Here is a 26,927-nt window from a genome sequence, read left to right on the forward strand (position 1 = left end):
TTAGCTTTTACCTGTGTTTATCACTGAGTGAACAAGTAACTTTTCTCCCTTTCTCCCCTAACTGGTAAATATAGTGTTTTTTTCCATTTATAAAATATAATGTATTAAATATTAGCTTGTACCCAATAAATATTTTTTTTATTGTATTTTGTAGTTAATGTCCTGATAAAATGCATTTTTCTGTCATAAACTGGCTTTTTTTTAAGTATAGATTCATTTTTCTAATATCAGTATATGTTTTACTGGCAGTCCGAGTGGTACATTTCTTACCTCTATGGATCAAATAAGAACTTACCTTGTGACTGATGGAACCTGTAAGTGTGGGTTAGAGTGTCCTCTTAACATCTACAAGGTAAGTACCCCACAGCATCAGCTAAACATACATTGTTGTATGTAATGTTTTTGTTGTCCTACATAGCCGTCTTGTATTTTGTAGCGTCTGCATGATTCATCATGTTGTTTTAAATGTGTTGTATAATGTTTTTCACTAACTTATGTTTATGGATTCTTAAAGGAACAGTAAAGTCAAAATTAAACTTTCATGATTCAGATAGGTCATGCAATTTTAAGCAACATACAGTATCAGTTTCCTTCTGTTATCAAATTCTCTTGATATCCTTTGTTGAAGAACATACCTAGGTAAGCTCAGGAGCAGCAATGCACTTCTGGATGCTAGCTGGTGATTGGTGGCTGCACCCCTATGCCTCTTGTCATTGGCTCACCAGATTTATTCAGCTTGATCCTAGTAGTGTTTTGCTGCTACTCAGCCTTCTCTTTAACCCCTAACAACAGCAACATACTCTCTGCTCCAACAGTGCAGGTCTTGCTGACACCATCTATCCAAAGGGATAAAATAAAGTGCAACTCTGATTCAAACGTATTTAACTAAATAAAAACAAGCACAATAACATCTGCACTTATACAAGCAGAGTCAGGCATTGATACATACACTGACATTCCAGTTCAATAGTCTGGTAATCGGCAGACTTCATGCTTCTAGTACTAGCATCTTTTCCTTCAGTGTTCCTCCCGTGTGTACAGCAATCTCCTTGGCGTTCCCAGCTACGGAGGCTTCGTGAGGTCACTATCCTTCCTAAACCTCTGCGCGTTTCCTCCAGGTCATGGCGGAACTTTTTCAACAGGGAAAATGAATTGGATGGATATCCCAATGCTCTAATCCTATATACAATACAATACAATATCTTTGAGCACCCCAGTGGATTATTTAATTATCACACCAATAATACAGTATGTAACTGTAGCAGCATAAAATAAGATACAATATATCCTGACATAAATAAAAACACTGAAACACAACCATACCATATGACACCATACATTAAATTAAATAAACCACTGTATCCAAATACACCACAACGATGGCTATAAATTGTCACATGTACGACAACATTCAGACCTCTAGGTTGCAAAACTTAGACATGATTTTCAGGTTGGGAGTGCTGTACTCATGGGAGGGCGGACAACGAAACTCACACAGAAGCAGCTTGAAGTTTGGCGATTACCAAAATGTCGAACTAGAATGCCTTTGTGTGTATTGATGCCTGACTTTGCTTTTCTAAGTAAGTGAATATGTTATTGCACTTGTTTTTATTTCTTAAAATACATTTGATTTGGAGTTACACTTTGTTTTTATCCGTTTGCATAGATTTTACTGGATATTAGTGGAAGAAAGCTGCACTTTAATCCAGGAGCCTTGTGTACTTTAGCGGACTATTTATTTGGCTGCACACTGATTGGACTTGGTGGTTTACACACTCTGACGAAGTTTTCATAGGACCCATGAAACGCGTAAGATATCGCGATACGAGTGACGTCACTTCCAGTTTTCGCATCGGATCCACTTCCGGTTTCTCTGAAACCACTCACGCCGGCGTCTTTTTGGCTCCTCCATTTTATACACCAACGATTGGGCTTGATATCAGATAAGTCACACTTCACAATAATCTTATGCTCACTTTTATTAGATTTTAACCCTTTCTGTTTTTATGAATATAAGGTATTTTTTACATCTCGAGCATTAACTTTTAGATATTTATAACTCTATTATCAGTTTTTCATTTTGTGCGCACATCAAAAGATTTTGATAAATATCTCTGTATACTATTTTTATATTCCGCATATTTTAGTTCCATATTTATTTTTACTTTTATATTTTTACACTTATATTTATATTTTTATTTTTTTTATTTTTTCAATTTGCCGTTTTTCTGGATATCCAAACTATCTGGAATCTGACTGTTTCATACTTTCAACGAGTTAGTTTCAGTCAGCAGCCCAGACCCAGAATAAATCAGCTTTGGTTTGAGTATATTGTATGTACTTCTTTTTGTGTTTTGTGCTTTTAACATACAAAATAAACTTTGACTTTTAAGCTTCAGGACTCAGCACATCAGTACTGCTTTCAAAAAAAGAGTGATTGCAGCCAGTGCTCACAGTGTCCAACATTTCTAAATTGAATAAGATAAAAAATCCCTAACAGGATATTTGTTCATCTGCCACACATTAATGCATGTTTTCTCTGTTATAGATTAATAGTGATCTTTTCTTTTGGGGTCCTATAGCGCTTGTTCTATTTCTTCCAATATATATATATATATATATATATATATATATATATATATATATATATATATATATATATATATATATACTTTTTTACTAGTGTATTTATTCTATACTTAGGGGGTTGTAGCACTCATATTCTGTTGGGTCTCCCGATAGCAGCAAGACTGTGCTATCTGCGTGCAGAAATAGCACAGTATGACCTCTCTTGGCGAGATCCAGGGTGTCTTAATCTGTGCATAAACCACAGCCAATATACAGGGTACTCCGCTTTTCAAGGGGTTAAAGTAAATTGGAAAGTTGTTTAAAATGACATGCTCTCTTAATCATGAAAGTTTCATTTTGACTTTACTTTAAAGAGACAAGACAAATTGAAAATAAAATGATAAACAATACACATAGTACTGCAGTAAAATAAGTACATATACGTACATATGTTCATTTGCATGTCTAAAACAGGTTGGAAAACAAGGGTTTTGTTCATTTGAAATATTTTTTTGCTTTTGCACGTTTTTTTTTCACATAAATAAAAAAAAAAAAACACATTTCTTTATTGCAAAGACAATGATAAAATATTACTGACTCTATTTATTAATCCAGTACTAATTTCACAGAATCCATGGTAATATTGTCAACAGTTTGTTAGTTATATCTACAAAAGGGTAAGCTGCAAAAATTGTCCTTTAATATGTTTAATTAGTAGTTTTTTTTGTTTGTTCTCTAGTATGACAGATTTGTATAGACATTTGTTTACTGTCCGTAAATGATCTAATGTTCACCTCCATAATGCTATTTATTGAGTAATTCACATCTGATGGCGATACTAAGGGCACATAGGAAACTGAAATGTTTTCATTTCTCTCCTGCTTTAACCTTCAATTTGCTGTGTCCTTATTGTTTCACTTAACCCTTTGAGTGCTAAGCTCTTTCCCACCTGGGTGTTAAGCTGTTTTAAGGTTTTTTTAGTTTTTTTTTAAAAATATTTTAACTTTTTTTTTCTTTTTTCCCCAAAACTTACACTGTTAGAAAGGTTAGGTGATTACCTTTCCAACAGTGGATCTTGGGGGTCTGTAGCTGCTTAGATGTCTGAGATACAGGCTTCTAAGCAGCATGCCCCCTTTTCCTATACTTAACATTGTAATTTTTAGCACCTAAGTGGAAAATTCTGCGACGGCTCAGAGCCGTCGTTAGCACTGAAAGGGTTAAAGGGAATTCCTAGGTACTATAATAGACTCCATATCCATGAGGATATTTCTAACAGACCAGAGATATTGCAAGCTAACTTCAGCATGTCTTGCCCTCCAGACCTCCTTGAGTCCCTCTGTGGCTCAGTGTATGGAGGTGATTGGTCTCATGGTGTCCTGCATGGACATCATTCCTTTTGCCAGGTTCCGTCTCAGACCTTTACAACTGTGCATGCTGAGGCAGTGGAACGGTGATCATTCAGATCTGTCTCAACAGATTGTATTAGACAGCGGTCGAGAGAATCGCTCTCTTGGTGGCTCTGTTCAGATTATCTGTCCCGAGGGACATGCTTCTTAAGACCATCCTGGGAGATTGTGACTACAGATGCAAGCCTATCAGGATGGGGAGCTGTTTGGGGTGCCAGGAAGGCACAGGGGTTGTGGACTCAGGAGGCATCCTCCCTTCCGATCAATATTTTGGAACTATGGGCAATCTTCAAGGCCTTAAAGGCTTGGCCATTTCTGGGTTCATCCCAGTTTATCAGATTCCAATCAGACAATATAACATCGGTGGCTTACATCAACCATCAGGGGGGAACAAGAAGTTCCTTGGCGATGAAGGCTGTATCTCAGATTCTGGAGTTGGCGGAGGCCCACAGCTGTTCGCTGTCAGCGATCCACATTCTGGGTGTGGACAACTGGGGAGGCGGATTTTTTCAGCAGGCAATCCTTCCATCCAGGGGAATGGTCTCTCCATCCCGAGCTGTTTGCAGAGATATGCAGCAAGTGGGGGACGCCGGAGATGGATCTCATGGCATCCCGTATCAATACCAAGCTACCCAGGTACAAGTTGAGGTATAGGGATCCCCAAGCGGATCTAATAGATGCACTAGCAGTGTCCTGGAGGTTCAAACTTGTATATCTTTTTCTCCATTGCCGCTTCTTCCTCGAGTGGTGGCCGCATCAAACAGGAGCGGGTATTAGTAATCCTGATTGCTCCATCGTGGCCGCGAAGGACGTGGTTCACGGATCTAGTGGGGATGTCCTCATCTCCTCCGTGGAAGTTACCTTGTCGCAGAGACCTGCTGATACAAGGTCCATTTGTTCATTAAAAACTAGATTCTCTGAGGCTGACTGTATGGAGATTGAGTGCTTAGTCTTAGCCAAGAGAGGTTTCTCTGAGAGTGTCATTGATACTCTTATTCAAGCTCGTAAACCAGTTACTCTGCGTATCTACCACAAGGTGTGGAGGAGCTACTTATTTTGGTGTGAAGAGCGTGGTTTTTCCTGGCACAGAGTTAAGGTTGCCAGGGTCTTAGTTTTTCTCCAGGATGGGCTGGAGAAGGGACTTTCTGCTAGTTCCCTGAGGGGACAGATTTCGGCCCTGTCGGTTTTATTGCACAAGAGACTGACTGAGCTTCCAGACGTGCAGTCCTTTGTTAAAGCTCTGATTAGGATCAAACCTGTGTTTAGAACTGGGGCTCCTCCTTGGAGCTTAAATCTTGTTCTTCGGGTTTTGCAACAGGTTCTGTTTGAGCCTCTGCATTCCGAGGACATTAAATTGTTATCTTGGAAGGTTCTCGTTTTATTGACTATTGCTTCTGTGCGTAGAGTTTCTGAGAGCTCTGCTTTGCAATGTGATCCCCCTTATCTGATTTTTCATGCAGATAAGGCAGTTTTACATACTAAATTAGGTTTTCTTCCTAAGGGTGTGTCAGATCGCAACATCAATCAGGAGATTGTGGTTCCTTCCTTATGTCCTAATCCTCCTTCATCAAAGGAGCGCTTACTTCACAATTTGGTTGTGGTTCACAATTTGAAGTTCTATCTTCAGGCTACTAAGGAGTTTAGACAATCTTCTAAGGGGCAGAAGGCTACTTCGACTTCCCTATCTTTTTGGTTAAGGAGTGTCATCTGCTTAGCTTATGAGACAGCTGGACATCGTCCTCTTGAGAGGATAATGGCTCATTCCACTAGAGCAGTGGTTTCCTGATGGGCCTTTAAGAATGAGGCCTCAATGAAATGGAATGGAAATATAAACTTTTACCAAAAAAAATAACCGTGTATGGGCTATATAAATGAATCATCTACAAAACATTTATGCAAAGAAAAATCTAGTGTAGAATGTCCCTTTAAAGTGATAGTAAATCTAATAATTTAAAAAATTCTAGGATTTACCATCACTAAAAATAAACTGTATTTTCACTCAGTTACTAAAAAAAGGGTGCTAAACTCACCCTATCTCTTCTTCAATGAGGTGACGTTTCCACCTCTTTACCAATGGCCGTGGATGTCATCTAACATCTTAGCATGGCTATTGGTTTAGAGGTGGAAACGTCACCTTGTTGGTAAAGAGCGCTGTGCCGTGGGTGGCCGGAGGCGTTGAGTTTAGCAATCTATTGCGGCACAGACAGAGAGAGTCTAGCACCCTTTTTTTAGTAACTGATGAGTGAAACTACAGTTTATTTTTAGTGATGGTAAATGCTAGTGTTTTTTAAATGCTCGTTTTTAAGCTAATTCCTTACTGGTACTATAGTGCAAACTGGTGCAGCTCAGATCTCTGGTCTGACCAACTGATCATCTAGAAGAGAGATCCTCCGTTACTTCTAGTTTGTGTTTGCTTTGTAAGGATTCTCAGGTGCGTCCCCCTGCTCAGCTTTGTACCTTATGTGCTGAGTCTATTGCTAATCCTAAACAGGGATTTTCTGCTCTTCAGAGTGTGCAAGGGTTTATACCTTATCAAAGGTGCTCCCAGTAGAGTTCATCTGAACTTTCTCCAAAACATTAAAGGACCACTCAATGCAGTAGAATTGCATAATTATCAAGTGCATAATTAAAAAGACAATGCAATCACACCTACTCTAAATTTCAAATAAGCCGTAGATTTTTTTTTTTCTGGCAAATTATTTTTTTTTCTCCCATTTTCTGGCCCCCTGTATCTTGTGACAGACATCAGCCAATCACAGACTAGTATACGTATATCCTGTGTGCTTGTGCACATTCTAAGTAGGAGCTTGTTTCCCAGAAATTGTACATATAAACTATGATAATGAAAGACAACTGGAAAGTGTCTTAAAACTGTATGCTCTTTCTGAATCATAATATTTTATTTTGACTTGTGTCCCTTCTAAGGCTAATATTCACTCTGCTATTAGTAAAGTTTTAACTTGTTTATCCCTAGCTTTTAAGCGCAGATGCTTGCAAGGATTTAAAGTTAGTCCTTCTTTGTCCTTTAGCTCTTCAGGGACTTCCCTTAGGAGTGGCCACTCTAATTTACCTATTTATGATAGGGGTGTTTTTGACTATGATGATCCTTTTTCTGAGGATAGTCTCTGAGTCTCAGGATCCTGGTGCTGTTGCAGTGGATGTGTCCTTTAATTCCAGGCTTGAGCATATTCATGCAATATTGCAGGAAGTTTTAATTGCTTTAGAGGGAAGTCCGAGAAACTTTTATTGCATGAAATTTTAAATGCTTTAGACGTAGAGGATTGTCCTGCTATAGTTAAGCAACCAGTTAAGAGGATTGAAATCTTTTTATGGTAGCTCCCAAACAGCATTCCTCTTTCCTAGTGCCTGACTCGGTTTCTAAACTTATTGCTAAGCAGTGGTAGAAGCCAGGTAATCATTTTGTTCCATCTGCTAAGTTTAAATCAGGTTCCTCTTTCTGCAAATTCAGAGATTTGGAAGCTATTTCTAAGGTGGATGCAGCTGTTTCCACTTATGACAGTCATATCACTATTTCTTTGGAGGATAGCACCTCTTTTTTTTTTTTTTTAAGGATTTTTAAATGGAAAACTTGAAGGTTTTTATAGGTGATCCTTTCAGCTGCTCTGTAACCTAGACCTAGATAGAATATTCCACTGGAGGGAGTGTATATATATCTACAATCCCCCCCCCCCCTCAACACACATATAATTAGAAATAGTTTTGTAACTAGAAGGAGGCGCTAATATATATACAGTACATATGTTTGGCAGGGGACAATACACCTATATCTGACACATATATGACAGGAACAGTTTTTCAGGTGTGGATTCTAGGGCCCATGTGACTAAGAGTAATGCCACAGGCACACCTGACCCATTTTGTCTAAACTAGGCATCAACACATAACAAAGAGTAGAATTAAAATGAAGGAGAGGAAATATATTAAGCATATTATTGTATATTTTCTTATATGTACAATGAATGTATAATACTGTATAATACTGAATATGATGTCAGAAAGTATATTAATCTGTTGAAAAACGATACTTGATAATATAGTGGGCGTAATAGCCTACTGCTGTTCACTATAAATGATATTGTTACTATTGCTATTGTAGTGTCTAACAGGAAATAAGATAAGACTGAAATAATGGGTTAAGAAATTACAATAATAGAACATTTACATGTTATGAACTAGTATGAATTTGATGGACCCCACAAGGAGTCTATCATAATTAATCATATATGTAAGAAAGGGTTTCTAAAACTCTAAAAACATGTAGTTGTTGAATGGGTCCCACTGTAACTATTTATAGGTATACAATTTTGCAAGATATATGAGAAGGGTTACATGCTATAGAATCCCCATATAGGGGTTATCACTAAAATAAAGACTAAATCTAGTAGGCGTGGCTAATAATTTGTTTTAATATTTGTTTTACCCAATCACATCCGTACAGGGTTATGTAAATAGGGTGTGACTGTGAGATAATTAGCTATGACTACGGCATAACTGCCGAAACGCGTCAGCTGATCTCACAGCCACAGCCTACCCATGTGTGCGCTATCCTGTATACCGTGACTTTTATCGTTTATCAAATAAAGGATTATCATTTTAACCGACACTCCTGGACCCTGTTTGTTTTTCTTTGCTGATCCTTTCAGCATGCTTTGTTTCAACCTGCTTTGAGTGTTGTCTGTGAAGCTGATGCTACTGTTTTTAGAACTTGTTTCTGAGGGAAACCACTTTGTTGAGATTTAGGATCATATTAATCTCCTGAGAACAGCAAATTCGTTTGTGATGCATTGGTGAAAATTATTTGCATTAATGCTAAAAATGCTGCATTAGCTGTTTTAGCTAGACAAGTTTTGTGGCTTAAGTCTTGGTCTGCTGATATGGGATATAAATGCAGACTGCTTTCTCTTCCCCTTCAGGGTAAATCTCTGTTCAGAATCCCTGGGTATTGCGAATCAGTGGAGGATATTTTGATTTCTGAATATAAAACTTGGTGGAATAAATGTTTTTTGGAAAAATATATTTCTGAAAATATGATACCTAGAGGTTTACACGTTAAAAAAATTCCTTCCTTTGTGGTTGATGATTTTCAACAGAGGTGGGAAGCTGTGCTCACGGATTGTTTTATTAAACTAATTAAATTACTGATCGAACATAAAACACACACTTTAGAAGTGCAGAGACAACAAATAGTTCAGATACAAAAAGACCTAAATAAATTTGTTGATCATTCCGAATACCTTAAAGGGACAGTCTAGACCAAAATAAACTTTCATTACTCAGATAGAGCATGTAATTTTAAACAATTTTCCAATTTACTTTTATCACCAATTTTGCTTTGTTCTCTTGGTATTCTTAGTTGAACGCTTAACCTAGGAGGTTCATATGCTAATTTCTTAGACCTTGAAGCCCACCTCTTTTCAGATTGCATTTTAACAGTTTTTCACCACTAGAGGGTGTTAGTTCACGTATTTCATATAGATAACACTGCGCTTGTGCACGTGAAGTTATCTGGGAGCAGGCACTGATTGGCTAGACTGCAAGTCTGTCAAAAGAACTGAAAAAAGGGGCAGTTTGCAGAGGTTTAGATACAAGATAATCACAGAGGTTAAAAGTATATTATTATAACTGTGTTGGTTATGCAAAACTGGGGAATGGGTAATAAAGGGATTATCTATCTTTTAAAACAATAAAAATTCTGGTGTAGACTGTCCCTTTAAATTGGATAGTTTACTTAAGACAGCTATTTTCAAAATTAAGGTAGAAATTGACACTATGAAATTGAACAAATTTGACAGGGATAATCATGACTATTCATGCAATTATGTTTATACATGGCCCACTTTTGAGAAGAAAAGACCCCATTTTTTAGGGGTAATGGGTGTAATAGACCTAGGAGAAGGTCTAGATCACCCTATAATAAAAAACAAGGGTCATTCTCAGATACTGACAATGTAATGACTTCCTCTCAACAAGCTTCGGCTATTCCTTCTCTACCCTCTGAGATCCCTACCTTATATTTGTTATCTATACAAGAGAGTTCAGCTACAGCTAACAATGATTCCCAAAAGGATTTTCACAGGGGAGCAATAAGAAAAAGGTGGAGAAGCAATAAGAGAAGAGGGAAGAGGCAGAGGAAGTGGATATCCTCTCAGATAAACGTGAACCTGGAACAAATACAATAGGTATATGTTGTTAACCTGTCTAGTTACACTTTGACAGACAAAGAGATTAAAATATTGAAATTTGGTCTAGGTTTTGCCCCAGCAACCTCATTTAATTTGTTTGAAACCATACTGGATGCTAATAGTTTTGTTCGTAATCTCACTTTAATTTTTTTTTTCTTCCAAATGATAATCAACCAGTACAGATCTGGGAAGTGTCTAAAAACAATGTGGGTATTCCACTTAACATTCAGTATGGGGCCGATTTTGTGTCTACTTTGGACACACTTTCATTATTTGAATTAGAATTTGAATCAACTCTATGTCATCAACCAAAAGACTCTCATATAGGTTTTTCATTTGAGTCTAGCTTTTACCCCACATATTTTAGGGGGATAGTCCTAGATAAATTTCATAAAAATATAACAAGACTTGGTCTCCCTGTCAGAACTCAACACAAAGAAAACATCTAATTTAACATTTAGTGAAAGAAATGCAATTAAGACATTACAGGCTCGCACACATCTTATTATACGTCAGGCAGACAAACGTGGTAACGTAGTTGTCATAAATCGGTCTAAGATGCCGAAGCTATGAGACAGTTAATGGATGTTACAGCTTATATTAAATTTAGTTCTGATCCTACTGTGATATTTAAACATAGACTAAAGGATATACTTGATGATGGGTTAGAGTTTAATATTATAGAAGAAAAGACATATGACTATATTTACACCCCCTCCCCAGTGGTTCCTATCTTTCATTTATTTCCCAAAGTCCAAAAGTCACTTGATGAGGTAAAGGCCCATAGTGGCTGGTATTGGATTTCTTTGTGAGAATTTGTCAAATTGTTTAGATACCCTTTTAAAGGGACAGTCAACACCAGAATTGTTGTTTAAAAAGAAAGATAAACCCTTTATTACCCATTCCCCAGTTTTGCATAACCAACACAGTTATATAAATACACCTTTTACCTCTGTGATTACCTTGTTTCTAAGCCTCTGCAAACTGCCCCCTTATTTCAGTTCTTTTGACAGACTTGCTTTTTAGCCAATCAGTGCTCACTCCAGGGTAACTTCATGTGCATGAGCTCAATGTTATCTATATGAAACACATTAACTAATGCCCTCTAGTGGTCAAAATGCATTCAGATTAGAGGCAGTCTTCAAGGTCTAAGAAATTAGCATATGAACCTCCTAGAATTAGCTTTCAACTAAGAATACCAAGAGAACAAAGCAAAATTGGTGACAAAAGTAAAATGGAATAAAACACACCGGTGGCACTCAAAATATGGCAACAGTGCCTTTATTTAACAGAGCAACGTTTCGGGGGGCTCCTGCCCCTTTATCAAGCTAACATGTATAAAGGAAAAGCACACATTTATATACATAGGAGACCAATCACAAATCAAAGGGGAGGGGTCACACACCTGTCAAGGTCTCACCTGACCTAACAAACAAATTAGCAATTCTCACATAGCTATACTTTTTAACCCCTTCAGCACCTAATGTGAAATAGACTCCATTTAAAAAATAGATGCAGCAAGTTGCTATATAAACTGTACTATATGGCTAGTTTTTTTAGCTATTTAGCTACATATCATATGTCTATAGTTTATTAATCAACTAGAACCAGACACAGTAACATAGTCAACTAAGGCCTTAAATAAAAGGAAGTAAGTCAAATTCCCTGTTGAGTCCCTTGGGGTGCATAGTATCTAACTTCCAGATCCATCTGGCCTCCCTATATAGGAGGTCCTTGACCCTGTCTCCCCCTCTAATCTGTGCGGGGGCCTGATCTATTACCATATATCTAAGATGGTTAATTTGATGGCCTTTCTCAATAAAATGTGCAGGAACTGGGAGGTTAGCAGTTTTCTCATTTATGAGCGTGGATTTATGTTGGCATATGCGGTCTTTGACCCTTTGGGTCGTCTCTCCAACATATAACAGCCCACATGGGCACTTTAACGCATACACCACATGTGTAGAATTACATGTGTAATACCCTTTAATTGAGAATTTTTCCCCAGTGTATGTATCTGAAATGCTACCTCCTTTTATGACATTACCACACTGGCCACAACCTAGGCAGGGGAATGTACCATCCTTGGGTTTACCAATGAATCTCTGGTCCCCTCTCCTAGTTGTATCAGAACTAGACATGGCTCTAACCAGCCTTTTACCTATGGTTTTACCCCTACGATAGTCTGCTCTTGGAATAGTCTGGAACTCTTCAATCTCTGGACAAGCTTCCTTAAGTAAAGGCCAGTTCCTCTTGATAATAGATAACCAAACATGCATAACCAAACATGCATAAGCTGGGGCCACATTGGACCCCATAGCAGTCCCATTCTTTTGCATGTAAAACTGCTTTTCATGCAAGAAAACATTATTGGTCAAGACCAGGTCCAACAACTGGATAAGCCATTCTTGTTGTTGCTGACTATGTAGACCGCTTTTAGCTAATGTGTTACTAATACAGTTAATCCCCATGGAATGCGGTATAACTAGCCATATAGTACAGTTTATATAGCAACTTGCTGCATCTGTTTTTTAAATGGAGTCTATTTCACATTAGGTGCTGAAGGGGTTAAAATATAGCTATGTGAGAATTGCTAATTTGTTTGTTAGGTCAGGTGAGACCTTGACAGGTGTGTGACCCCTCCCCTTTGATTTGTGATTGGTCTCCTATGCATATAAGTGCTTTTTCTTTATACATGTTAGCTTGATAAAGGGGCAGGAGCCCCGAAACGTTGCTCTGTTAAATAAAGGCACTGTTGCCATATTTTGAGTGCCACCGGTGTGTTGTTTTATGCTACTTATTACTGGACTCTGGAAAGGGAGGTCCCCCTGGTGTGCACCATCTTGATTTTGTTTGGACTATCAAGGATAAAGTGAGTGCTGGTCCTGTTTCTCTAATACTAAGTACTTTACCCTTTCAAGGAATACAGCACCACACATTGTTGTACCTGGATTTATATCGATTTACAACAGTTGCCACTGACATTTGCAACATGGCCTGTGAAACAGGCAGCTTTTCTTACACAGATGAAGAGGCAGCTCGGATTGCTACCCTGACCCTGGGACCAAGGGAATTTCTGACTGCCCCGGATAAAGATTTGCAAAAGCAGGAGTTGGAGAAACTCATGAAAAGGCAAGTTAATTTACAGCTACATGCCTCTTCTATGGCAGAGTATTACAAAGTTAAACGTATCCCTCGAGGTATGAGGTCCCCCCTTCAACCCACCACCTTCTCAGAAAACCCAGAATTTTGTACTAAGTACTAACAAATCCTGAACAAAAACTCTATGGACCTTATGATACTGAATATTGAATTATCTAACCGTGAGCTGCAGGAGCTGTCTGGGAAGATAGAGGCACAAAGAAACAAACTGCAGGACACGATGGGCGAAGAGGAGTTCCAGCGTATACACCAGGAAGTTGTTGAAAGGGTTAATTCGGCAAAAGCTGAGATCGAGGAGCGCAAGAGACAAAAATTCCGACGCGACGATCAGGATTACACTTCCGGTAACGTGTACAGATTGACCCGCCCACGTAGACGTCCGACGCAAACAGGCCCAAGATGGATGACATCACGGAATCGCCAACAGAAGGCGACGGATAGTGACGCAAGTACCGACAGCTCCAGCACAGCACACGCATCGGTTGCTAGTGAAGGCACATCCAGCTCTTTTTTGTCAGGAGCAATGGGGTCAAGCGACAGAGGAGGTACAATACGAGAAGGGGCGGCAGACGGAGGAGGAGGAGGAGGAGGAGGAATGGGGACCCGGCAGAAAACGAAGAACAAACTAAAGAGGTAAATGTGATTAACTTGTCTTCATATGCATTAACCACAGATGAAGTGACGGTACTGAATATGGGCTTATCTTTTTGCCCCACTACCACTCCTGACACATTTTCTATCCTGACTGAGCTCACACGTTTCTTTAGGGGACTACGACTCAAGGCATTCTTTAATAATCCAAACAAGCAGCCTCTCACACAGACTACACGGGACATTCACAATGAAGGCACCTTTGATTTAACTCCCTTGGGTCTTCACTTAAAAAGTTCCTTTAATCCTTCAGGAGACAATGTGGCTGTTGAGACTTTTATCAAACTGGTGGATATCGACTTTAGGAAGTTAACTATGAATTACAAAGAGGACAATAGACACAATCTTAGTAAAAATCTATACCAAGCACTCAAAACCCTACAAGACAACAAAAATCTCACCATCAAGCCCGCCGATAAGGGCGGTGTGGTGGTTGTAATGGACACTGTTAAATATAAAAAGGAAATTATGCGACAGCTTGAGGATGAAACCACTTACATGAAATTGGACTGTGATCCTACTAACAGTGTCTGTCAAGATTTAAAGAGAATATTAAATATGGGTTTAACTAATGAATTACTGACAAAAAAATTGTATGATTTTTTGCTTCCTGTACATCCTATTGTCCCTGTATTTTACGTAGTTCCCAAAGTTCACAAGTGTTTGGTTGACCCCCCAGGGAGACCCATCGTGGCTGGGATAAACTCCCTTCTTAGTCCCACAGCCCAGTTTTTGGACAAGGTTTTGTGCCCTATGGTCATTCAAGGGAAGTCATATATTAGGGACACAGGTCACTTCATTGAATGTATCTCTCAGTTTAAGTCACTGGGAGAGGATGTAATTCTTTCCACATGGGACGTCAATTCTTTATATACTGTTATACCGCATTCCATGGGGATTAACTGTATTAGTAACACATTAGCTAAAAGCGGTCTACATAGTCGGCAACAACAAGAATGGCTTATCCAGTTGTTGGACCTGGTCTTGACCAATAATTTTTTCTTGCATGAAAAGCAGTTTTACGTGCAAAAGAATGGGACTGCTATGGGGTCCAATGTGGCCCCAGCTTATGCTTGTTTGGTTATGGACTCTATTGCAGAAAGAGTAGTCTATAATGAGTATTGTCGGGGTGGTTCCGCTACATAGATGATTTGTTCATCGTGTGGAGGTGCCCCCTGAAAAATTGAGACAGCTCCAGGCCAACATTGAGAATACTGTCCCCTATCTAAAATTCAGTTGCAAATATGATTACCACAAGGTTGAGTTTTTGGATACTACTGTCCTTAAACAGAATGGGTCCCTAACGACTGATTTATTTGTGAAACCCACAGACCGTAATACTTTATTGCACCGCAAAAGTTTTCATCCCCCTAAGGTTTTTAACAGTGTTCCAAAATCCCAGTTAATTAGGGTGGACAGAATAGTCACTGATCCCCAGATGAAACAAGTCAGATTTGTTGAGATGAAAAATAAATTTATCCAAAGGGGTTATGATAGTCAGCAATTGGATGCAGTAGAACAATCCATTAAGAGTCCCCATGAGTCACATACTACATCTGCTAATAAAAGAATGAATTTTGTTACATCATATAACACTATGAGCCAAAAAGTTTTTAATATTATCAAGAGGAACTGGCCTTTACTTAAGGAAGCTTGTCCAGAGATTGAAGAGTTCCAGACTATTCCAAGAGCAGCCTATCGTAGGGGTAAAACCATAGGTAAAAGGCTGGTTAGAGCCATGTCTAGTTCTGATACAACTAGGAGAGGGGACCAGAGATTCATTGGTAAACCCAAGGATGGTACATTCCCCTGCCTAGGTTGTGGCCAGTGTGGTAATGTCATAAAAGGAGGTAGCATTTCACATCCATACACTGGGGAAAAATTCTCAATTAAAAGGTATTACACATGTAATTCTACACATGTGGTGTATGCGTTAAAGTGCCCATGTGGGCTGTTATATGTTGGCGAGACGACCCAAAGGGTCAAAGACCGCATATGCCAACATAAATCCACGATCATAAATGAGAAAACTGCTAACCTCCCAGTTCCTGCACATTTTATTGAGAGAGGCCATCAAATTAACAATCTTAGATATATGGTAATAGATCAGGCCCCCGCACAGATTAGAGGGGGAGACAGGGTCAAGGACCTCCTATATAGGGAGGCCAGATGGATCTGGAAGTTAGATACTATGCACCCCAAGGGACTCAACAGGAAATTTGACTTACTTCCTTTTATTTAAGGCCTTAGTTGACTATGTTACTGTGTCTGGTTCTAGTTGATTAATAAACTATAGACATAATGATATGTAGCTAAATAGCTAAAAAACTAGCCATATAGTACAGTTTATATAGCAACTTGCTGCATCTGTTTTTTAAATGGAGTCTATTTCACATTAGGTGCTGAAGTGGTTAAAATATAGCTATGTGAGAATTGCTAATTTGTTTCTTAGGTCAGGTGAGACCTTGACAGGTGTGTGACCCCTCCCCTTTGATTTGTGATAGGTCTCATATGTATATAAATGTGTGCTTTTTCTTTATACATGTTAGCTTGATAAAGGGGCAGGAGCCCCGAAACATTGCTCTGTTAAATAAAGGCACTGTTGCCATATTTTGTGTGCCATCGGTGTGTTGTTTTATGCTACTTATTACTGGACTCTGGAAAGGGAGGTCCCCCTGGTGTGCACCATCTTGATTTTGTTTGGAATATCAAGGATAAAGTGAGTGCTGGTCCTGTTTCTCTAATAAAAAGTAAAATGGAAAGTTGTTTAAAATTACATTCCCTATTTAAATCATGAAAAAAAAATTTTGGGCTTGACTGTACCTTTAAAACTATTGTTTAATTTTTTTCCCATCGTTATTTACTCTTTGATTCAAGATATCTCTTGGACCACTCGAGATTCATGGTTAACAGTAGATGTTGTAGGGTTATATTCTACCATACCTCATACTCAACGTATTCAAGCTGTAAAATATTTTATGGATTTCTTTACTCATTACTCCTCAGATTTAAAGAGGTTTGTTTTGTAGGTTTCAGAATTTTTTCTCCATCGTAACTACTTTGAGTTTAAAAATGTCTTCTATCTCCAGAAGCAGGGGATAGCCATGGGGGAAAAATTTGGCCCCCTCCTACACCATCCTATTTATGGGTTGATGAGAGTTGTCCCATGTTTTACATGCAAGAGTTTGCACTCAAAACATTGTCAAGTTTGCATTGCTAAAGGACAGTTTGTCCGAATAAAACGTAACTGGTCTAACACCTCAGATTTTATGAAAGAAAGTGAGGAGTTAAAAGTACGTCTTTCCCAAAGAGGTTATCACAACCACATAATAGAAAAGGCATTTAATGCAGTTAAAGATACGGATAGACAGAATCTATTATAAGGACACTAAACCCAATTTTTTATTTCGTGATTCAGATAGAGCATGCAATTTTAATCAACTTTCTAATTTACTCTAATTACCAAGTTGTCTCTGTTATCTTGCTATCATTATTTAAAAAGCAGGAATGTAAATCTTATGAGCTGGTCCATTTTAGGTTCAGCACCCTTGATAGTGCTTGTTTATTGGTAGCTACATTTAAGCCACTAATAAGAAAGCATTAACCCAGGTTCTCAGCAAAAAATGGACTGGCTGCTAAGCTTTACATTCCTGCTTTCTAAATAGATAGCAAGATAATAAATAAAAATTGATAATAGGAGTAAAGTAGAACGTAGCTTAAAATTGCATTCTCTATCTGAATCATGAATGAAACTATTTGGGTTTAGTATCCCTTTAAAACAGGAAAATTGTTTGAAACACACTAGGTAGTGCTACTGCAAATGTCTAACTACAATTCAATATAATGCAATACAATAAAATACTTTGGCCTGTACATTAAAATAACGTATGCCAAAGGTGAATAAAAAAAAGTCCAGTTCGTATATATCTACCCCACAGGATCCAGGATCCAGGTGAATCAATCCCAGATCAGGTGTAGAAACTGGTGGAGAGGATATCAATATGTGTCCCAAACAGGTGTTGCTGCTGCTCCTGCGGGTGTTCCCAATGTCCCACGGTAGAAGACTAAAAATCAAGAAAGGAGAGAAGCGCAACTCCGCTTCAAGAGAGTAAAATAAAACTTTATTCCCCTCCACACGCTAATGTGGCTACTCACAGGATAAAAGAAGTAATAATGCCCATAAAATCCATATATCAAGAGATGCCAAACTTAGCTCTCAGTCCCAGATATGAAACAATCCTCCAGAAAGCCATCCGGTTGCAGAATTTTCATAGGTGCTTTTGTGGTGAGACGCTACTCCCGGCTTCTCGAATTCGTGGTTTCTTGTAACAATGATTCAACCTAGCCCTCGGCTCTAGGCTGTAGGGTCCTCCAATAGGTGAGGCCCAGTAAACCTCTACGCATTTCGTTCCGATCAACAGAACTTTCTCAAGAGTACTGGATACCACAGACAGCCTCCTAGATATAGGTCCATAGAGCGCCTTATTAATTGTGTATTAACTCTTTCATAACTAGATCAAATATCTCTTTAGTGATACAGATCAGTGAGATATAGAAGAGCTTTCCACAGGGTGAATCAGAGTTATGCTTCTCTCTTTTCTTGTTTTTAAGTATCCCTTTAACCACACAGAAGCAGAAGGAAGACATGAAAGACAAAAAACTGGTGTTTGTGTTGTAACTACCTTCTCATAATTTAATGAAGTTTGTAAGATCATCAAAAAACATCTTCCAATTTTATTGGTGGGTGAAGTCCTTGCACCTACTATTCGGGAAGGTTGTAATTTTGTGAGTTGAAGGAATAAAACATCTTGACTCCTAGCATGACCTGTTGAAAATATGATCGGGAAAACCAGACATCATGGTTAACATGTAAAGGGCACTACAAATGTGGTGGTAAAACATGCAAGGCATGTAGCCATGCCTCAATATGTAAAACCTTTCAATCCAGTTTCACTCAAAAGGTATTTACCTTAGAATCTTGCACTTATTGTAGAACTAAGTTTGCTGTTTATCTCATTTGGTGTGAGGTCTGTAAGTTACAATACGTAGCCTGTACCATTTGGGAGACACGTGAACGCATACAAGAACATCTAAATAATATAGATAACTCTACACATTGCTCAACTTTAGAGTCACATTTTATTTATGAACATCAAGGCTAAACAAATAATCTGAAATGGTGCATAATAGAAACGGTCATAAGGCCTCCAAGAGGTGGTGATATCTATGCCCTTATTGCAAAGAGGGAAGCTTTTTGGATATTTAATTTAAGAACTAGAGTTCCACTAGACTTCAACATTGAGGCAGATAGAATTAACTTCTGGCAATAAATTTAATGTAATTTTATATGTATTAGCAGTTTGTGTGTTTGTTTTTTTTCTTAACTAAATTAGAAATTGAGATTTAAACTGGGGTTCTAGGTGTTAATGGATTCTCATGGTAATGTGCTACTTTTATGTTTCCATTTAATATGTTGCAAGTTGTATCTGATATCTGATTGTTTGATACTTTTCCTAACACAGATTGTAGTTATGATTGATAGAATTATTTGCAAAATATATGTATATCAAATCATGCTAGCCATATACACGTTAATGTGTTACTATATGTATGCAACTTTTAGGACTTGTTAAGCCATTCAGCCTATCAGGTTGCAGCAATTTGTTTAAATATCTGTATGGTGGAAGAGAGACACAAGTCTATAAATAAGGCGAGTAACGGTTGAAACGCGTAAGACTGTGTCTCCTTCCACATTTGCTTTTACTTTTCTTCATGTGACTGCTAATAAATTGTTGGACTTTTATACCTCCGTGCCCACCTGTTGTGTCTTTATTGCAAATCAATTCCCAGAGGCATCGAATACACTTTTGTTCAAGACCTCCTTGGGGAAAATTATTTCTGTTTTGAAAGCCTCAAGATCCTTTAAAAGCCCAAGCTTGCTGCACTCTGTGTAGTTGAGAGCTTTTGTCATTATTTGCTCACCAAAAGCTAAATCCCTTCGCTTTTGACTTTTCACTAAATTCATAACATTGGTCAAAATAAATGTTATTTTGTTCCTGAAAAAATATAACGCAAATTTAATTTGAGGCGGTAGAAAAAGGAGATTCCAACTACTTGCAGCAGGCAGAGAATTACAACAAAACAATAGAAGGCATGAGATCTGTATTAAGGGAGCGAGAGCTAGGGTGGACAGTTGGGTAGACGTGCCAGGAGTAAGGCAAGAGGAAGGGTAATTGGCTGAAGGAGTATGACACTAGGTGAGAAATAAAGCCGCAATGAATGGGTTGGGATATGAGGAAACTCAGAGGCACTGTGGGAAATAAAGAAACAAATCAAGAAGAGAAATATTATATATTTATGGAACTTAACAAATGTATTATCATTTTCACACACAAACACACATGCGCTCAAAGATACACAGCACAAATTTTCCAAATTTACATTTAGTATCGCTTGGTTTGAAATAATTTGCAATATGACAAAATAACGCTGTCACTTCTGAATGTATGAATTATTTTGGTTCTCTAAAAACTTGCAGCATGTTTCCTTTTACTGTATTTTTGTTTTGTGAACTGCGTCTCTTCTCGTTCCAGTTACTCCATACTGCGCCAGCTGTCTTTACCTCCTCTCCTTCCTATCAGACAAACATATACAAATGGGCTTCTGTGTCTGTTTTCTCTTGACTAGCTGAAAGATTTACATTTTTTCCTTTTAATGATGTAGTTTTTGATTTTAGATCTCATTGTCCTTTTTTCACAGGTTTTTAACTTTGACCCCAAGGCAGTTGTTAAGAAGCGCAGTGCTGAGGATGTTAAGGCTGAGGAAGACATGACCAAACTGTGCAACCATCGTAGGAAAATTGTGGCCCTTGCCACTCTGTACAAGAGCATTGAAAGTACTCCCCTTGCACTACAAAACCAAGCTACTGGTAACTGCATAACCATTTGTTCATACGTTATCATGCTTACATCTTTTAGACTGATCTCACTTTTAGACCCCTGAAAACCCAGATATCATTTATCAGTGTAATAAGAGGGCATGTAGACCCAAAATCACAAAAATAAACGCTTTCTCCCGGGCAAGTAAGAAATTTATTTATTTTTTTCCTTTGGACTAGTAAGTATTTTCTTGTGTGCAGTAGATGCACATGCCTGAAGTATGCTTCTCTGTGATACCCCAAAGGTTTATGCGATTTCTTCCAAGATCATTGAGGCCAAGCAGAGTTCCCAAGCTCCAGAATATTATTATTAAAGGAGTAAAATATTCCATAAGTAAACAAAAATATCTGTTTATTTAAAATACATTCTACTACAGCTGTTAAATTTTTATTTATGATTTCTCCAACATAGGTGTGTCCGGTCCACGGCGTCATCCTTACTTGTGGGATATTCTCTTCCCCAACAGGAAATGGCAAAGAGCCCAGCAAAGCTGGTCACATGATCCCTCCTAGGCTCCGCCTACCCCAGTCATTCTCTTTGCCGTTGTACAGGCAACATCTCCACGGAGATGGCTTAGAGTTTTTTAGTGTTTAACTGTAGTTTTTATTATTCAATCAAGAGTTTGTTATTTTAAAATAGTGCTGGTATGTACTATTTACTCAGAAACAGAAAAGAGATGAAGATTTCTGTTTGTATGAGGAAAATGATTTTAGCACCGTAACTAAAATCCATGGCTGTTCCACACAGGACTGTTGAGAGCAATTAACTTCAGTTGGGGGAACAGTGTGCAGTCTCTTACTGCTTGAGGTATGACACATTCTAACAAGACGATGTAATGCTGGAAGCTGTCATTTTCCCTATGGGATCCGGTAAGCCATGTTTATTAAGATAGTAAATAAGGGCTTCACAAGGGCTTATTAAGACTGTAGACTTTTTCTGGGCTAAATCGATTCATTATTAACACATATTTAGCCTTGAGGAATCATTTATTCTGGGTATTTTGATATGATTATATCGGCAGGCACTGTTTCAGACACCTTATTCTTTAGGGGCTTTCCCTAATCATAGTCAGAGCCTCATTTTCGCGCCGGTATGGCGCACTTGTTTTTGAGGACAGCATGGCATGCAGCTGCATGTGTGTGGAGCTCTGATACATAGAAAAGTCTTTCTGAAGGCATCATTTGGTATCGTATTCCCCTTTGGGCTTGGTTGGGTCTCAGCAAAGCAGATTCCAGGGACTGTAAAGGGGTTAAATATAAAAACGGCTCCGGTTCCGTTATTTTAAGGGTTAAAGCTTCCAAATTTGGTGTGCAATACTTTTAAGGCTTTAAGACACTGTGGTGAAATTTTGGTGAATTTTGAACAATTCCTTCATACTTTTTCGCAATTGCAGTAATAAAGTGTGTTTAGTTTAAAATTTAAAGTGACAGTAACGGTTTTATTTTAAAACGTTTTTTGTGCTTTGTTATCAAGTTTATGCCTGTTTAACATGTCTGAACTACCAGATAGATTGTGTTCTGACTGTGGGGAAACCAAGGTTCCTTCTCATTTAACTATATGTATTTTATGTCATAAAAAAATTTAGTGAAAATGATGCCCAAGATGATTCCTCAAGTGAGGGGAGTAAGCATGGTACTGCATCATCCCCTCCTTCGTCTACACCAGTCTTGCCCATACAGGAGGCCCCTAGTACATCTAGTGCGCCAATACTCCTTACTATGCAACATTTAACGGCTGTAATGGATAATTCTATCAAAAACATTTTAGCCAATATGCCCACTTATCAGCGAAAGCGCGACTGCTCTGTTTTAGAAAATTCTGTAGAGCATGAGAACGCTGATGATATGGTTTCTGAAGGGCCCCTACACCAGTCTGAGGGGGCCAGGGAGGTTTTGTCTGAGGGAGAAATTTCAGATTCAGGAAACATTTCTCAACAAGCTGAACCTGATGTGATTACTTTTAAATTTAAGTTGGAACATCTCCGCGCTCTGCTTAAGGAGGTGTTATCCAATTTGGATGATTGTGATTATCTGGTCATTCCAGAACCACTATGTAAAATGGAAAAGTTCTTAGAGGCCCCGGGGCCCCCCGAAGCTTTTCCTATATCCAAGCGGGTGGCGTACATTGTTAGTAAAGAATGGGACAGGCCCGGTATACCTTTAGTACCTCCCCCCATATTTATAAAATTGTTTTCCTATAGTCGACCCCAGAAAGGACTGATGGCAGACAGTCCCCAAGGTCGAGGGGGGCGGTTTCTACTCTACACAAGCGCGCCACTATACCCATAGAAGATAGTTGTGCTTTCCAAGATCCTATGGATAAAAAATTAGAAGGTCTGCTAAAGATGTTTGTTCAGCAAGGTTCCCTTCTACAACCAATTGCATGCATTGTCCCTGTCACTGCAGCCGCGTGTTTCTAGTTTGATGAGCTAGGAAAGGCGATTATTAGTAATTCTTCTTCTTATGAGGAGATTATGGACAGAATTCGTGCTCTTAAATTGGCTAATTCTTTCACCCTAGACGCCACCTTGCAATTGGCTAGGTGGCGCAGAGCGCTTTGGTTAAAATCTTGGGCAGCGGATGCGTCTTCCAAGAACAAATTGCTTGACATTCCTTTCAAGGGGAAAACACTCTTTGGCCCTGACTTGAAAGAGATTATCTCTGATATCACTGGGGGCAAGGGCCACGCCCTTCCTCAGGATAGGTCTTTTCAAGACCAAAAATAAACCTAAGTTTCGTCCCTTTCGCAGAAACGGATCAGCCCCAAGGGCTACGTCCTCTAAGCAGGAAGGTAATACTTCTCAAGCCAATCCAGCCTGGAGACCTATGCAAGGCTGGAACAAAGGAAAGCAGGCCAGCAAACCTGCCACTGCTACCAAGACAGCATGAAATGCGGGCCCCCGATCCGGGACCGGATCTGGTGGGGGGCAGACTCTCTCTCTTCGCTCAGGCTTGGGCAAGAGATGTTCTGGATCCTTGGGCGCTAGAAATAGTCTCCCAAGGTTATTCTCTGGAGTTCAAGGGGCTTCCTCCAAGGGGGAGGTTCCACAGGTCTCAGTTGTCTTCAGACCACATAAGAAGACAGGCATTCTTACATTGGGTAGAAGACCTGCTAAAAATGGGAGTGATTCATCCTGTTCCATTAGGAGAACAAGGGATGGGGTTCTACTCCAATCTGTTCATAGTTCCCAAAAAAGAGGGAACGTTCAGACCAATCTTAGATCTCAAGATCTTGAACAAGTTTCTCAAGGTTCCATCGTTCAAGATGGAAACCATTCGAACACTTCTTCCTTTCATCCAGGAAGGTCAATTCATGACCAAGGTGGATTTCAAGGATGCGTATCTACATATTCCTATCCACAAGGAACATCATCGGTTCCTAAGGTTTGCATTCCTGGACAAGCATTTCCAGTTCGCGGCATTTTCTTTCGGATTAGCCACTGCTCCTAGGATTTTCTCATAGGTACTAGGGTCCCTTCTGGCGGTGCTAAGACCAAGGGGCATTGCTGTAGTACCTTACTTGGACGACATTCTGATTCGAGCGTCGTCCCTTCCTCAAGTAAAGGCTCACACGGACATTGTCCTGGCCTTTCTCAGATCTCACGGATGGAAAGTGAACGTGGAAAAGAGTTCTCTATCTCCGTCAACGAGGGTTCCCTTCTTGGGAACTATAATAGACTCCTTAGAAATGAGGATTTTTCTGACAGAAGCCAGAAAAACAAAACTTCTAGACTCTTGTCGGATACTTCATTCCGTTCCTCTTCCTTCCATAGCGCAGTGCATGGAAGTGATAGGTTTGATGGTAGCGGCAATGGACATAGTTCCTTTTGTGCGCATTCACCTAAGACCATTACAACTGTTCATGCTCAGTCAGTGGAATGGGGACTATTCAGACTTGTCTCCGAAGATACAAGTAAATCAGAGGACCAGAGACTCATTCCGTTGGTGGCTGTCCCTGGACAAGCTGTCACAAGGGATGACCTTCCGCAGACCAGAGTGGGTCATTGTCACGACCGACGCCAGTCTGATGGGCTGGGGCGCGGTCTGGGGATCCCTGAAAGCTCAGGGTCTTTGGTCTCGGGTAGAATCTCTTCTACCGATAAATATTTGGAACTGAGAGCGATATTCAATGCTCTCAAAGCTTGGCCTCAGCTAGCGAGGGCCAAGTTCATACATCAACCATCAGGGGGGAACAAGGAGTTCCCTAGCGATGGAAGAAGTGACCAAAATCATTCTATGGGCGGAGTCTCACTCCTGCCACCTGTCTGCTATCCACATCCCAGGAGTGGAAAATTGGGAAGCGGATTTTCTGAGTCGTCAGACATTGCATCCGGGGGAGTGGGAACTCCATCCGGAAATCTTTGCCCAAGTCACTCAACCGTGGGGCATTCCAGACATGGATCTGATGGCCTCTCGTCAGAACTTCAGAGTTCCTTACTACGGGTACAGATCCAGGGATCCCAAGGCGGCTCTAGTGGATGCACTAGTAGCACCTTGGACCTTCAAACTAGCTTATGTGTTCCCGCCGTTTCCTCTCATCCCCAGGCTGGTAGCCAGGATCAATCAGGAGAGGGCGTCGGTGATTTTGATAGCTCCTGCGTGGCCACGCAGGACTTGGTATGCAGATCTGGTGAATATGTCATCGGCTCCACCATGGAAGCTACCTTTGAGAGACCTTCTTGTTCTAGGTCCGTTCAACCCACTCCAGCTGACTGCTTGGAGATTGAACGCTTGATCTTATCAAAGCGAGGGTTCTCAGATTCTGTTATTAATACTCTTGTTCAGGCCTGAAAGCCTGTAACCAGAAAAATTACCACATAATTTGGTATATCTGTTGGTGTGAATCTGCAGGATTCCCTTGGGACAAGGTTAAGATTCCTAAGAGTCTATCCTTCCTTCGAGAAGGATTGGAAAAAGGATTATCTGCAAGTTCCTTGATGGGACAGATTTCTGCCTTGTCTGTGTTACTTCACAAAAAGCTGGCAGCTGTGCCAGATGTTCTAGCCTTTGTTCAGGCTCTGGTTAGAATCAAGCCTGTTTACAAAATTTTGACTCCTCCTTGGAGTCTCAACCTAGTTCTTTCAGTTCTTCAGGGGTTTCCGTTTGAACCCTTACATTCCGTTGATATTAAGTTATTATCTTGGAAAGTTTTGTTTTTGGTTGCAATTTCTTCTGCTAGAAGAGTTTCAGAATTATCTGCTCTGCAGTGTTCTTCTCCTTATCTGGTGTTCCATGCAGATAAGGTGGTTTTGCGTACTAAACCTGGTTTTCTTCCAAAAGTTGTTTCTAACAAAAACATTAACCAGGAGATAGTTGTGCCTTCTTTGTGTCCTAATCCAGTTTCAAAGAAGGAACGTTTGTTGCACAACTTGGATGTAGTTCGTGCTCTCAAATTTTACTTAGCAGCTACTAAGGATTTCAGACAAACTTTGTCTTTGTTTGTTGTTTATTCTGGTAAACGGAGAGGTCAAAAAGCAACTTCTACCTCTCTCTCCTTCTGGATTAAAAGCATTATCCGATTGGCTTATGAGACTGCCGGACGGCAGCCTCCTGAAAGAATCACAGCTCACTCCACTAGGGCTGTGGCTTCCACATGGGCCTTCAAGAACGAGGCTTCTGTTGATCAGATATGTAAGGCAGCGACTTGGTCTTCACTGCACACTTTTTCTAAATTTTACAAATTTGATACTTTTGCTTCTTCTGAGGCTATTTTTGGGAGAAAGGTTTTGCAAGCCGTGGTGCCTTCCATTTAGGTGACCTGATTTGCTCCCTCCCTTCATCCGTGTCCTAAAGCTTTGGTATTGGTTCCCACAAGTAAGGATGACGCCGTGGACCGGACACACCAATGTTGGAGAAAACAGAATTTATGTTTACCTGATAAATTACTTTATACAACGGTGTGTCCGGTCCACGGCCCGCCCTGGTTTTTTTTTTTTAATCAGGTCTGATAATTTATTTTCTTTAACTACAGTCACCACGGTAACATATGGTTTCTCCTAT

General features: G+C 39.5%; 1 protein-coding gene across 1 annotated transcript in view; it reads left to right on the top strand.

Annotated features, from left to right (window-relative positions):
- Nucleotides 1–26,927, top strand: part of MBD6 (methyl-CpG binding domain protein 6) — a 358,975-nt gene that overhangs the window by 188,866 nt on the left and 143,182 nt on the right. Inside the window, exons 5-6 of the mRNA XM_053708189.1 lie at nt 250–352; nt 20,750–20,918. Coding sequence (XP_053564164.1) covers nt 250–352; nt 20,750–20,918 — 272 coding nt within the window. The remainder of the gene's footprint in view (nt 1–249; nt 353–20,749; nt 20,919–26,927) is intronic.

Source organism: Bombina bombina, chromosome 3 (genome assembly GCF_027579735.1).
Source record: "Bombina bombina isolate aBomBom1 chromosome 3, aBomBom1.pri, whole genome shotgun sequence".
NCBI lineage: Eukaryota > Metazoa > Chordata > Amphibia > Anura > Bombinatoridae > Bombina > Bombina bombina.